The sequence below is a fragment of the Telmatherina bonti genome (assembly GCF_933228915.1).
Source record: "Telmatherina bonti genome assembly, chromosome: 2".
NCBI lineage: Eukaryota > Metazoa > Chordata > Actinopteri > Atheriniformes > Telmatherinidae > Telmatherina > Telmatherina bonti.
This window is the reverse complement of record NC_136620.1, coordinates 29,914,737-29,927,412: the sequence shown is the minus strand read 5'-3', so window position 1 is coordinate 29,927,412 and position 12,676 is coordinate 29,914,737. Positions and strand designations below refer to the sequence as shown.

The 12,676-nt window shown below is 38.5% G+C and overlaps 1 protein-coding gene across 1 annotated transcript in view; it reads right to left on the bottom strand.

Annotated features, from left to right (window-relative positions):
* Positions 1-12,676, bottom strand: part of tln2b (talin 2b) — an 80,310-nt gene that overhangs the window by 5,460 nt on the left and 62,174 nt on the right. Inside the window, exons 38-51 of the mRNA XM_079251172.1 lie at positions 12,456-12,588; positions 12,245-12,346; positions 11,941-12,111; positions 10,836-10,982; positions 8,767-8,868; positions 8,547-8,666; positions 7,752-7,898; positions 6,276-6,442; positions 5,743-5,926; positions 5,314-5,439; positions 2,858-2,974; positions 2,147-2,332; positions 1,392-1,499; positions 812-917 (exon numbers count right to left, since the gene is read on the bottom strand). Of these exons, the coding sequence (XP_079107298.1) occupies positions 812-917; positions 1,392-1,499; positions 2,147-2,332; positions 2,858-2,974; positions 5,314-5,439; positions 5,743-5,926; positions 6,276-6,442; positions 7,752-7,898; positions 8,547-8,666; positions 8,767-8,868; positions 10,836-10,982; positions 11,941-12,111; positions 12,245-12,346; positions 12,456-12,588 (1,916 nt within the window). The remainder of the gene's footprint in view (positions 1-811; positions 918-1,391; positions 1,500-2,146; positions 2,333-2,857; positions 2,975-5,313; positions 5,440-5,742; positions 5,927-6,275; positions 6,443-7,751; positions 7,899-8,546; positions 8,667-8,766; positions 8,869-10,835; positions 10,983-11,940; positions 12,112-12,244; positions 12,347-12,455; positions 12,589-12,676) is intronic.

Genomic DNA, 12,676 nt, shown 5'->3' with positions numbered 1-12,676 from the left:
CTGAGGCAGCAAGAAAAGAGAAGAGGGGAGAGAAAGAAAGAGTGCATGGGGCATTAGAGAGGTGAAGTGGATAGCCCCACTGTGTCTCAGGATATCCACTGAAATCTAATTCTCATCCAAACACAATCTATTACCTCTGTCAGATCCACTACTGCAGTATCTAGAAGAAAACACTGTAGTATGTTTGTGCCATAATAATCCTACAGAGCTTCATCTGGAACACTTTGCATAGCAATCACTTTAAGCTGCGATTTCAATATTCTAAAGTGATTTTCGTGACTCATCTTTATTAGCGATGCAGACAGGTTTGGTGGCGAGTGCTTTCATGTTATTCATGCACAAAAGGATTAAAGCTACTTTGAATAATCTCTAACATCTAAACAAATCCTGCCATGATTTTAAAAAAAAACATTTTTATCAAATTAAGATGCGTCATTATATCCCCCCCCCCCCCCAACCCCCCCACCCCTCCCAGTTATACTGCTGAGCTTTCACAAGATTGTCTCACAGTCATTTTGAAATTAAAAGCCACAGACAAAACTATCAGATCAGAACAGAAGTTTCAACAAAATGCACACATTCCTATATTTCGGAGTGTTTTAAACCCTCTGACAACAACACATAACTTTCATGTGTGTTACATGCTCCATAAAATCATGACGTCCCCCAAAATGGGGTAAGTGGTAACTAAAAACTGTCTAATCTGACCCTTTCTTGTGTGAGTTGTGTGAGTGTGTGTGTGTGTGTGTGAGTGTGTGTGTGTGTATGTGTGTGTGTGTGAGTGTGTGTGTGTGTGTGTGTGTGGCCTCACCTTTCATGGCCTCAGCAGTCTGGACAAGCTCTGTCACACACGCGGCCACATGCTTTGAGTGTACAGCCAGCTGCTGCTTCTGCTCCGGTGTGGGTCTCTGCAGCACCTGAAAATACAAGAACGCAACATGTATGACCAAAGACACACACACACACACACACACACACAGACACACACACACACAGACACACATACAAGAAGCAAACAAGTCAACATACTTTAGTCTACCAGGTCCCATGGATGTGAAATCTTATGAAAATGTTCTCATTAACTTTCAAACTCTGGGGGGCCTTTTTCAAATAAGTTTTCTATTTCATGAAGTTTCTAAATGAAATTATGTCATGCAATCCAGTGCATAAGATCACCTTTTAGTTATTCATATTTTGATATAAAGTGCAGACAGTGTTTATCTGATCTATTTAACTTCCTGATTCACTTTGTAATAGCTATGATCACGGTCTAGTCATCCATAGCAAGAGACATCCACACGTAAGTCTCCACAAAATGGCCAAAAGTTGACCCACAAGCATACAGAGATAAATCTGTTTCATCATATATTTATGAGACATGTCATTTTAACCTGCAACACTTGCTCCAGAAGGTTGATGTATCCGGTGGTGCACTCAGAGCCATACTGCAGAGCCTTGCCCCTTAATTCTTCGCCCACTTCAGGGTGGTGTGCTGCTTGCTGTAAAGTCGAGAAAACACTGTTAAAAGGCACATTGAAAGGACCTTAAGATTGTTCTCTATAAGGAACAACTCAATCTGTTGGTTTCCTTATAAAGGCTATAATGAATTGGCTTTCATTTTGTTTGTTTTTTTCCTGTCTGTAAAGCGTCTTGAGATGGCACTGCTGTGATTTGTCGCTATATAGATAAAATTGAAGTTGAAGTTGAAGGAATAACATTTAATATCATTGCTTTAATCAAAGTAAAAATTTTCAGTCAGGCCAAGAAGCGTCTTCATCAACATACAGTGTGTCTTTACCACTTTCTGGTTGGAAATAGATTAAAGAAAAAAAAAAATCTCATATTTAATAATTAGTTCTTCCATAAAATTCTTTGTGACTCCTTAAATTTACAAAGGATCATCTACAATCCTAAGCATCCATCTGTCAACATGCTGTTACAAGTGCTCTGCAGGTGGTAAAGGACATCCTGACTGATGCTTCCCTGCACGACTTTGAAAAGTGACTGAGTCACTACCTGCATGAGTGGTCACAAACTAGACCCGACTCCACATTATCTACTCCCAGCAGGCTGAGCTCACATGTTCCCTTGCAGCCTGGTGTTGTTGGTGTGAAACCTGTTTTGGAAGGGTGGAGTGGATTAGCACCTTGCAGGTAGTCAGCATATCAGAGATGGCTTTGCGGCTCAGGTTGGCGGTGGCAATCACATCGTCCTGTTGAGCAGAGTTGCCTGCAGCTACTGCCTTGGCCGTTGCTATAGTGATGCCCTTTGTCATGCGGATGAATTCTTCTGGGGAAGTGGACTTGTCTGGGACGTCCTTGGAATGGAACATCTGATGTGAAGATAACCCACAAACACAGGTGGCCGATATCAGCATGGGACTCAGAGAGAAAATGAAAGAGTGCAAATAAGAGTAATGTAAACAAACAGGGTGGACACAAAGCCTATGAATATTGTATGCATAACTGTAATTAGTTGGACTTTATTGGGCTTGGCTTGGGGTATAGTTCTTGGTAAACCCTTGTCATAGGTTGTGGGCCCTCTGATAAGGATTAATAATTTAATAATACATTAAAAAAAAAAAAAGAAAACAAGTCTTTTCTCACACTGGCTGTGTGTGCAACACAGACCTCAACAAAAGTTGTGGGAAACATGCAGGGGCAGAGAAACAAGGAGGAGGAACAGAACTGGACAGATAATAAAGGGGAAAGGAACAAAAAGGTTCTCTGTTTTGTTCAGAATAATAGACACAGATATCCCTGACCCTTTTTAAATCAGCTTTACAGAGAGGCTGTGTCTCATCATTTAACTCCCAATAGCCCATAAAGAAGAGGCTTGGCTTGTCAGGCGCTCTTACTGTCAGCTCCTGCTTGATGCACTCAATGGTGGCCTCCAGAGCTCTTGTCCCACGAGTGGCTTCGTCCTCCACTGCCTTCACTGTTTTTAGAAGAGACGTCACATTGGTCACCATGACCTGTGAAATAAGACAGCAAGAATGAGGCTCGCAGTCAAACCAGGAGGTGGAGCTCTCTCTCTCCTAGGAGGTGAAACATTATTCAAAAATATACATTTTTTCCTCATCACTGCTTTCTACACGTTGAATAACAATGTGACTGGTGCTCTCCCAAAGAAAATTCCAGTCAGGAGGTTCTGAAGGAAAAGAAGACAAAATGTATTTACTTTAAACGAAACTGTGATTTAATGCTTGTAACACAGTTTAGTAATTAGAATGGGAAAAAAAAACATAAAACGATTTAATTCAACGAGTCATGGTGATGCTGTCTAATATCTGTGCTGCATCTGGGAAAGTGTACATTCTTTGGTTTGGAATTTAAGAAACATGATCGGCAGGACTTTGAGGGTGCCCCATTTGGAGGTCACCATATGTTAGAGGAACAGCAACAATCTGTCAACAAGAGCACGTCCATGGGTGGCCTTAATTCCATTTAGATGAAAAAACCCAAGAAAACCCAGAGCTACATGTGGTAGTTAGTGTGATGGTTATATAAACTAGAAAATATGTGTTTACTGAGGAAGTGAGCACGTTTTCTAAGGAATCTCTGAGCCTAATCGAGGTACCGAAAGGTCTGTAACAAATTAAACATTTCGCTCTAAGTACATTCAGTTTAGTGACCACAGCTGCACCAAGGTTACATGTAGAAGCTCTAGTCTGCAGATTTTGTGGTTGTACCCAGAAGGACAGAGTTAAATGACAACAGTTCCCTCTCAGGCACGATCTGACAGTTCTCCGTATCTAAAATGTCTTTTTTTTTAAAATATCAAAATGATCCCATAAAATATGTGATGGTTCATCAGATGCATTCATGACAAAAATACACCAATCCCATATCCCCTACTTCTCTTATGGTGCTCCAGTTGTAAGGTGTTAAAATTCAAATTGCTGCTGCAAACAGGGCAAGAAAAGAAGGCTGACAGCACGGATATATGTTTTAATGCTTTCTCTTCTCTTTATACATGCTATTTATTTATAATGGGATGATTCTAAGACTTGAAATTTTAAATAATTATTTATATATTTTATTAAACTTGACACTTAAAAAGTGTTGACTCTGCTATTCAATGAGTAGCAACTAAATATCATGGCCATATCAATGTAAAATGAATTTATAAAAACTGATACACTGATACACTTTCAAAAAGAACAGAAGCAATGAAAAATGGACTTAATGGCAAATCAGGACCAAACATTTAAAAAAAAAAAAAAAAATTGTGGCATTTTCATTTTTCTCTTTTGAAAACACAAATGACACTATCATAACTTCACGGCTATACTTTGTGGCGGGTTTGTGTATACAGAATGCATCTATTCAGCTGTTACTGATAAAGAGAAGAAGAAACATTAAAGAGATTTAATCTTTTACTGATGATTTTATCCAATAACTTTGAGCTAAATCTCTGCAGCAGCGTGTTTTGACATAAATTACTGCAATTATCTAACCTGGTAAGATCAAGCATAGCTGGGTCATTGAAATCTCTGGCTTTGTGCTCAGTGTATACAATCCTGAATCTTTATTTGCAGTCTTAAGTACAAACATGAATAAACTCTACACTTAGTCTCTAGCTATGTTGAATTCATTTTCACTTTTGGATAATACTCTTCACAGTTTGCAGATGGACAAGGCTTTACATGTAAAATAGCTTTAAATCTCATAACTTTCTTGGTATAATTACAAAGTTGTCACTGCATTTTAAACCTGGATTAATGACATCCTAATCATGTTTTGATAAACAGCTAAAATAACAAATTCATCACATATTTCTGAGGAAAGTCTGCTTAGAGCTGGATGCGGTGGTTTCTATAGGTAACACTGCCTATAGGTATTACATACAGGAAGTCCTGTTTGTCTTGTAAGGAGAAAACTTTCCCATAAGTACCCTTTTTATATAACCTAAAGCATGTTTTAATAGTCAAGAAAAATACAAAAACACAACCTCTCTGCAGTTTCAGCAGTAAAACACCAGAAAATGTTGTTGTAGACAGTTCTTAGTACAGCAAAATAACCTTCTCTTTCACCGAGGAAAGTGCAGCACAATGTATCTCTGTGACGGCTCCGTCTCACAGATATAACACAAAAAGCAAAGAGCTTACACACCCTGATAAGAACTGTCACATCTCTTTGGCAAAAATAAGCTTTGCAAAGTGTTACCAGACACATCAAACAAGATGTTATAATACAAAGAGAGCACTTGCAGAATACATATTTACAGTCTCAGTGAAGGAGCTTTGCGCAGAAATCAATACGCAGCTTTAGCATTGTGACAGATGTTTGTTTTATTGGTCTGTTTCTTTACCTTAGCTGCACTCTTCAGCTGATACATGGATGGGTCATCAGGTGGTTTGCCGGCAGCACATTTGGTGGCACTGATGAGCTCGGCCAGAGCCTTTGCTACATCCCGCACTGCATTTATGAGAACCACCTGAGGAGATTGAGGTGGAATCAATATGGATCAGTGGTCAGAGTAAAGGCTTATCGGTTGAGCCTTAGAGAGAGGATTTAGCACTTATCACTCCCAGCTAGTCATGATACTTTAAACTTAGTGGAGGGCAGAGATAGAGACGTGCTCTTAGGGGAAAGAAGAGACACAAAGTGTATCTGATAAAAGTGAAGTTAAAAGGAGAATGTGACATGGGATGTACACAAAGATGAATGATACATAAGGATTAAAAGGAACCTTGTTTGGACTCTTCTTAGGAGTAAATGTACTCTGGATTATTGTCACCTGTGTTTCAGGGTCCTCTGAACCCATGCTGGTTGCTCCCAGTTTGACCACTTCAGTGAGCTGAGTGATAGTTTTGGCTGAAGAGTGGGCGGCCTGAGCCAGTTTCTCCTGGCTGGACGCAGCTCCCGCAACCAGCAGCTTGGTGTCCTCCACCAGTGCCTTGGCTGTCTTCAAGATGCTTTCCCTGAGGGTTGGGACACATTGTGTGACAATCTGCTCCACAGTCATGCTCAGGCCCAAGCAATATGAAAGGAAGCTGCTTTTGCTTCTCTGAACAAAATGTTTGTTTAGCATAAACTTTCAATTTACATTTGTTATGTAAAAAGCCTGTTGGTATTCAGCTTTATTGGCAATCTTCCTTTGTCTTCAGAGGGTCATTAACATAAAAAAATGAGCTATGTTGTGCCAGCAGTACTAAAATAATACAACAGAAACTTCCCTTAAAAAGTATACATAGAAAATCAGATTGCTGTTGTGCCTTTTTAACATGTCAAACCTCCCTTCTTAACATGTCACCAGAGAGGCCATTGCACCTGTGATCAGCGAAAGACTCTTCATTCTCAGGGCTGAGTGTTCCAGCAGAGGCGAACATGATGGTTGTGTCCAGGTCAGCGATGATGCCAGAAACAGCGCTGGCTGCTGTGATGCAGGCCTGGGTGCCTTTGTTTCCTGCTTGCAGTGCTGACAGCACCAACGACACCTGAAACATATGAAGCCTTGCATTGGTCATGCAGAAAGCTCTCTGAACATGCTTTTTCAGAACTGTGAAGTGGTTGAATTAACCCTACATTATAATGATAAAAAAGATAACTTCCCCATGTAAGGGTTAGCAGACCCTAATATATTTAGAGAGCAGAATCTGAATATTCTGGATTTAAAAGAGGAAACTGGCCCTACACAAGAATGTGTAGTGAAACTTAAGAAACCACCTTTTTGATCACATGCAGTTTCCTTTAAAATGTCTGTTCATCCCTTATTGACAAACTGAAAAGTCTGAGAGATGTATTTCAACAAGTTTAGATATCAAAACACTAATTATTATTATAATTATTATATAGTCAAAACACTCTTTCAGAATGAGAGAAACTCTATGAGGAACACGGCTAGCAACAGATGGGAACATGGCAGAGTCATGGTAGTATTGTAAAGTGCATAGTGTGAAAGTGATAAGGCATGGTCTCATGAGCAGTACAATAAAACTGTAGAGCACCAATTACTACTTCTAATAACAAGATAAATTAAAATGTATTTATTCAGTTTTATACAAGCGTCACATTACAGCTAATCCCAGAAGACATAATGAGAGAAGAAAGCAGATAATATCAAGACTAACTACTAGCGGCCAGGATTCTATATGCAATAAACCTCCATAATCAATTCCAAAAAATAATGCGGTCAAGTTGAGGAATTATAAAATCAGTACCTGCTTGGTTTGTTTCAGCTCAGTGAGTCTACACTGCTGTTTTGCTTCTGTTTTATTACACCTGGATTTTTCCAGTGCTGCCTGATTAAACTGAAAGCTTACATGTCTGTTCATCTCTGAGCCATGACACAAGAGCAGCGAAGAGGATGAAAGATAATGAAAGCTCAGAGAAGGAGCTGAATACAAAAGACGTATCTGATCATTACAATATATTGAGAAAAAAAAAACATATTTAATTTGCTTTATAGGAATAACAGTACAGAGAAATACTGCATGTGTGGTTGTGTGTGTGTGTGTGTGTGTGTGTGTGTAATTGGTTTTATGTTGTAAAGCACTTTGGAATGCATCTGTATGAAAAGTGCTATGTAAGTAAAGTTTAATTTGATTGATTTGATATGCATGAATAACAGTATTTGTTTATAAAGGGGGCAATAATGACTTGGTGTTGGTCCAAGCTTTCAAATGACAAATGTAAAATTATAACAATAAAATCAACTTTAAAAGTCAAAATAAAAAAAACAAAACAACAATGGTTACATTTACAGAAGTTAAAGATACTCCACTATACTCTTACCACATTGCTTACCTTCTCAGTGACTGCACGGGCACACTCGATCAGCTCTCTTTTGGAGAAGCTGTCAGTGGGGCTGAGCTGCAGAGCTCCAGCCTTCTGGACCAGATAGATACAGCCATGGCCCAGTTCTTGCACTCGCGTCCTTATCTGGAAAGCGACCTGAAAGTATAAAACGGCATCAACTTGACTGCATCAATTTCATTTGAGATATTATAATTCAAAATCACAATAATCTCTTATCTCCTCCTAAACTGACATATCTCTTACCAGCAGTGGATAAAAAAGTGGTTTTAAGAACCCTTAGAGGGGAAATGCTGGTACTCCACCTTTGGTTTCCAGACTGCAATTCATGGGTGGGTGGTACTTCATTATAAGCATCACTATAGGCTTTTAGTCTCATAGAAGAACAATGTCGCTATGGTAACAAGCAGAGTTTCCAGCAGCATGTTATACACAGGATATTGATAAAAGCTGTGTGCTTATTAGTGGAATATTTGCATACATTGCTGTCCTCTGGACAACAGAGAAAGCTTTAAATATAAAGTGAGCATGTGCTGAGGGAGAATGGAGATTGGAGGGACATCTTTCTTTTTTATGTCATGTTTTTGGAGCTGTCTTGAGGAAGAGGGATCATATAAAAGAGCAGCACAGATATGCCCTGATCAGTGTGTGAGCATATTCCTCCAGAAGCCTTTTGCTGGAAAATGCTGAGCTCAGCTGATATTTTAGCAGCATGATAAATCAAAACCTTTATATGATGTAGATTCCCCCTATGTTCTCAACAAAACCAAGATTGCAGATTTTCACCTCTTCTGGTTCTGCAGTGGCTGCGGCAAGCCGTCCTTGGTGTGCAAGCTGTCCGTAGTCCACTGTCACCTGAGAGGCGAGGCCGCCAAGCTCTTCAGGGCAAGTTACGGACTTAGTCATCTGCTCACAAGCAGAATGTACATTATCAGCAAAAGAACACAGATGCTTATCTGTCTAAGGTTTCAACGTAAAATTGAAAAGAAGCCATAGAAAGACTCACCATCTCCTGGGCAGTGATAGCAATGGCCTTGGAGAACTTCACCATGGTGGTCTGGTAGTCCACAAAAGAACCCTCAGGTTCTGGGGGTGTTCCTTCATCCAACTGTAAAGATTGATTCTTTAGTAAACACAGTGGTCCTTAATCATTTTAAACTAGATGCATTCATCTATTTAAGCACTGCTTCATTCATTTTTTATTTTAAGTTCAGTTCTGCTATGGAACAAATGCTTATTAACCCCTTATGATGAGTTCTGAAGTTTTTATTAATTGTTTCAATACAAAAAACTAATTATTCCATCATTTTTAAAGACTGGATATAAAAGCTTAAATAAAATTGGTTTGTCCCTCCTTTTTCAGTCCTGCTCTTGTGCCTCATTGGTTTTAGAAAATCATCTATGTTTTTCTGTTTGTTGTCACTTTTTGCTAAAGTATGGCATTCAGACATCAAAAGGGCCCTCAACTCAAAGTATGCACCAGTGTTATTTCTACATAGTACAGAAAATATAATCAAGATAAATTTCCATTTTTCTCTTTAGGTTTTTTCTTTTTTTTCATCAACAATGTGGTTTTCAAGGCGCTGTTAGTGGAAAACTTTATATATTTTGCATGGTGTGTGCATGTTGACTAAAAAATAGGACAAAGACCTGACATAGCACCTGAGCGATGCAGCTGACTCTTTAGTTGATCCCTCTACTACTTAAACATCCTTAGAAATTGCTTCTTTAGAAGACTGGCTGTCAAAACACCATTCTTATTGAGGGGAAACAGGAAGAAAAGGGTAATATGTGCCAAATGACACAAAAACTGGACTAAAAAGCAGCGGCAACAGCAATTGTACTAATTAAAATTGTACAAACACTTTTTTCTATTTATATTTACCCATGTTAATTATTAGCTCCACATCCTTTTTCTCAAAAGAAAAGCCAAATGAGTGTGAGCAATTGAATGAGAAACACTGTTAAGTGCTTTGCTAAACCTATGAAAGTTTAAAAGGTGCTTTATAAGAGTGGACCATTAACTTTATAAGTCAGGATTAAGTCTTTCAGAGCAACTTGCTTTGTCATTCAATGCAGGGTTGAGAAAGGAATATTTCACTCAACCTAACGTAGTAATACTGGAGAAGAATAGATAACCAGCTGACCACTGGATGCACTGAGGTCCACTGGACAGAAGAGAAAATAAACAAACAAAAATCTACAACTAAACACCTAAAAAATGTCCAGCTCAGGTCACAATTGTTTTCTTATTAAAAGTAAAGGCGTTTTTTTTATCTTTAATATACTGTTACTGGCTAGACTTTGTTAGACATGCTACTGTTCATGCAAATGAGATAAATACATTTCTCACAACACATGCATTGGATGGTTGTGGATTTTTGTAAGTAAGTAAATGTTTATTTATATAGCACTTTTCAGGATAAAAATCACAAAAATGTTTTACAATAAAAACTAAAACAACAACAAACTTTTGCTACAACAAACTAATATTTAACTAAAAAGTTTTTGCCCTGACAGTTGGTTGTCTTTCTATAGGAGGAACTGTATGAGGTCAGTTTATAAATACATCAAAAGAAGGCGAAACAGGAATTCATTAAAATAATAAGGTATTGGACATACATCATATGACAATCAAGTGATTTTCTTGTTGACAGTGTGAGTTGTAATATATATCTAAATCTAATATGTAGATTCTCATGAAATAAACCTTTTTTATACATCAAGAGAGATGAAAAACCTGCTGACATCTGAGACAAATGTATTATGTCTGCACATGTGCAGATCATTGTCAATTATTAACCATGCTGTCAACACATAGATGTTTCCACTCGCTAGATGAGAGACGGCTAACATAACCAGTGGTCTGTGGATTTAAATCTTGTCATCTACTGGAAAGAAATAATAATCACAGACAAGTATACAGTCTTACAAGTCAAACAGCAGAATTACTCTTTTAGAAAAACTTCAGTCTGCCTTCAGAATAATAATCAGACAGTAAATAAATTTTAGCTTAGAATCTATTTAAACCACTTCAGAGGACTTTGTCAAACACACAAGGACACCCTAACTTACCCTGCCCATGGACTCAGCAATGGACTCCACCATGCCCCCAACCATGCCACCTTCACTTGCCGCCTCATTCAAAGTCACCATGATGTCATCCACAGCCTCTTTCATTAGCTGGGCTGCCTCGGAGATAGCATCATGGGTGTGGGACGCCTGAGGACGCAGGCAACTGATTAACATCTCTGTGACACTGTCTGGGTTTATCCAGAAGGAAAGACTATAGAGGAAACCGTTCTGTAATATTCTTACAGGAACTCACCAGAACATACTTGAAATTCAAATGCAATAAAGGAAAATATATTAATAAAAATGAGAATACTTTTGCAGGCTCAGGCATTAAGGCAACATGAGAAACCAAAGCAGGAGTGAAGTGGATTCTTCATAAATTATGGTCATCATCCACTAAAAATAAGCTTTAATTGCAGTATTTCTTGGCTTTGTTGATGGTAGTTGAGTTTGAGTAAAATCCTAATAACACACTGTGCTTTGCATAGAGGATACATTAAAATTAAGAATGAAAATCCTAAAATAAATGTGCTAATAAACAGCAATAAAAAACAGGTAGAACTCCAGGCCTTTTCTCTTACTAAATTCAATACAAACAAATCAAATCTATGCAATGTAAGAATACAGAAGAAGACCCGGGGAAAAGAAAAACCTTGCTCCTGCTCAAAGTGAAGAATCACTTAATTTTCCTTAATTTTTGCAATATGAAAAAAAAAAGCAACAGAAACAGTTCTTAAGATTTTTCTAATTTCCTTTGGATATTAATCAAATAATACTTAAAATACATGTTTTTTTTTTTTTTTAAACAAATGGGAGCAGTGATGGGATAACAAACACTTTGGCATTATATACCCAAACCAAGTGTAGATAAGACTCAGAAAAATGTATTTCTACAAATATTTAAGAACTACAGTTATTGAAAAAATCTGTTTTTACCAAACTGTTGAGCTGGTGGTGAAAGGGTTAAATAGAAAAAAAAAACCACCCCCAACCACACCTGACTGAATTAATCTTTTAATCCCCTCACTAAAACCTTTCTTTGCAGATCAGTCTTGAAATTGTGACCTGTGGGCTGTGTCTTCAATAGAATCATGCAACTCAGTACCTTTGGGTTTCCTCCACCTTCCTTGGCAGCATAAAGCATCTGCAGGGCAGACTCAGAAAGTGTTTTGGTCTGGTCCAAGATGGTCATCTGCTGTTGGTGGTCTTGCAGCTTTGAGGCCAGGCCCACTGAGGCCACAATGAGTGGATCAAAGTAACTGGCCAGCTGTGTGACCTGGAAGAATGTAATTAAGAGAGCTAAAAAAAAAATACAGAGAGACTGAAAAACAACACAGAAGCCAGACAGACTGGCTTCTTTCAAATTCAATTCAAATTCAAGAGAGAGTGAAGAGATACATGGTCACCACCTTGTGTCCTAGTTGGGCAGCTTCACCTCGAGCCGCTGTGGAGACAGGATCAATCAGATGACCAATCTCTTGCACCGAGGATGTCAGCTGCTCCTGGAGTGCCTGTTGAGTGACAAGAGTAGATAATTACATCATAATTCACAACAGAAAATCTATGAATCCCATTAAGTTCTTTCACACGAGGCAGAGTTGATGGGGTACATGCACTCACTTCCATAGAGATATCATCTCTGCAAGGCAGGGTCTGCCCAACTGCGGCCAGGGAAGCTTGCTCAATGTCCCGGATACACTTATTAATGTTATCGATGGAGTAATCACACTCTCTCTGTCCTGGTGCCTTGTCCCTGTCACCAGGAATATTTTTCTACTGTTATGCAAATATCGCAAAAAAGATACAATGATTGTGATACAACATAAAATTTTCATGCAATT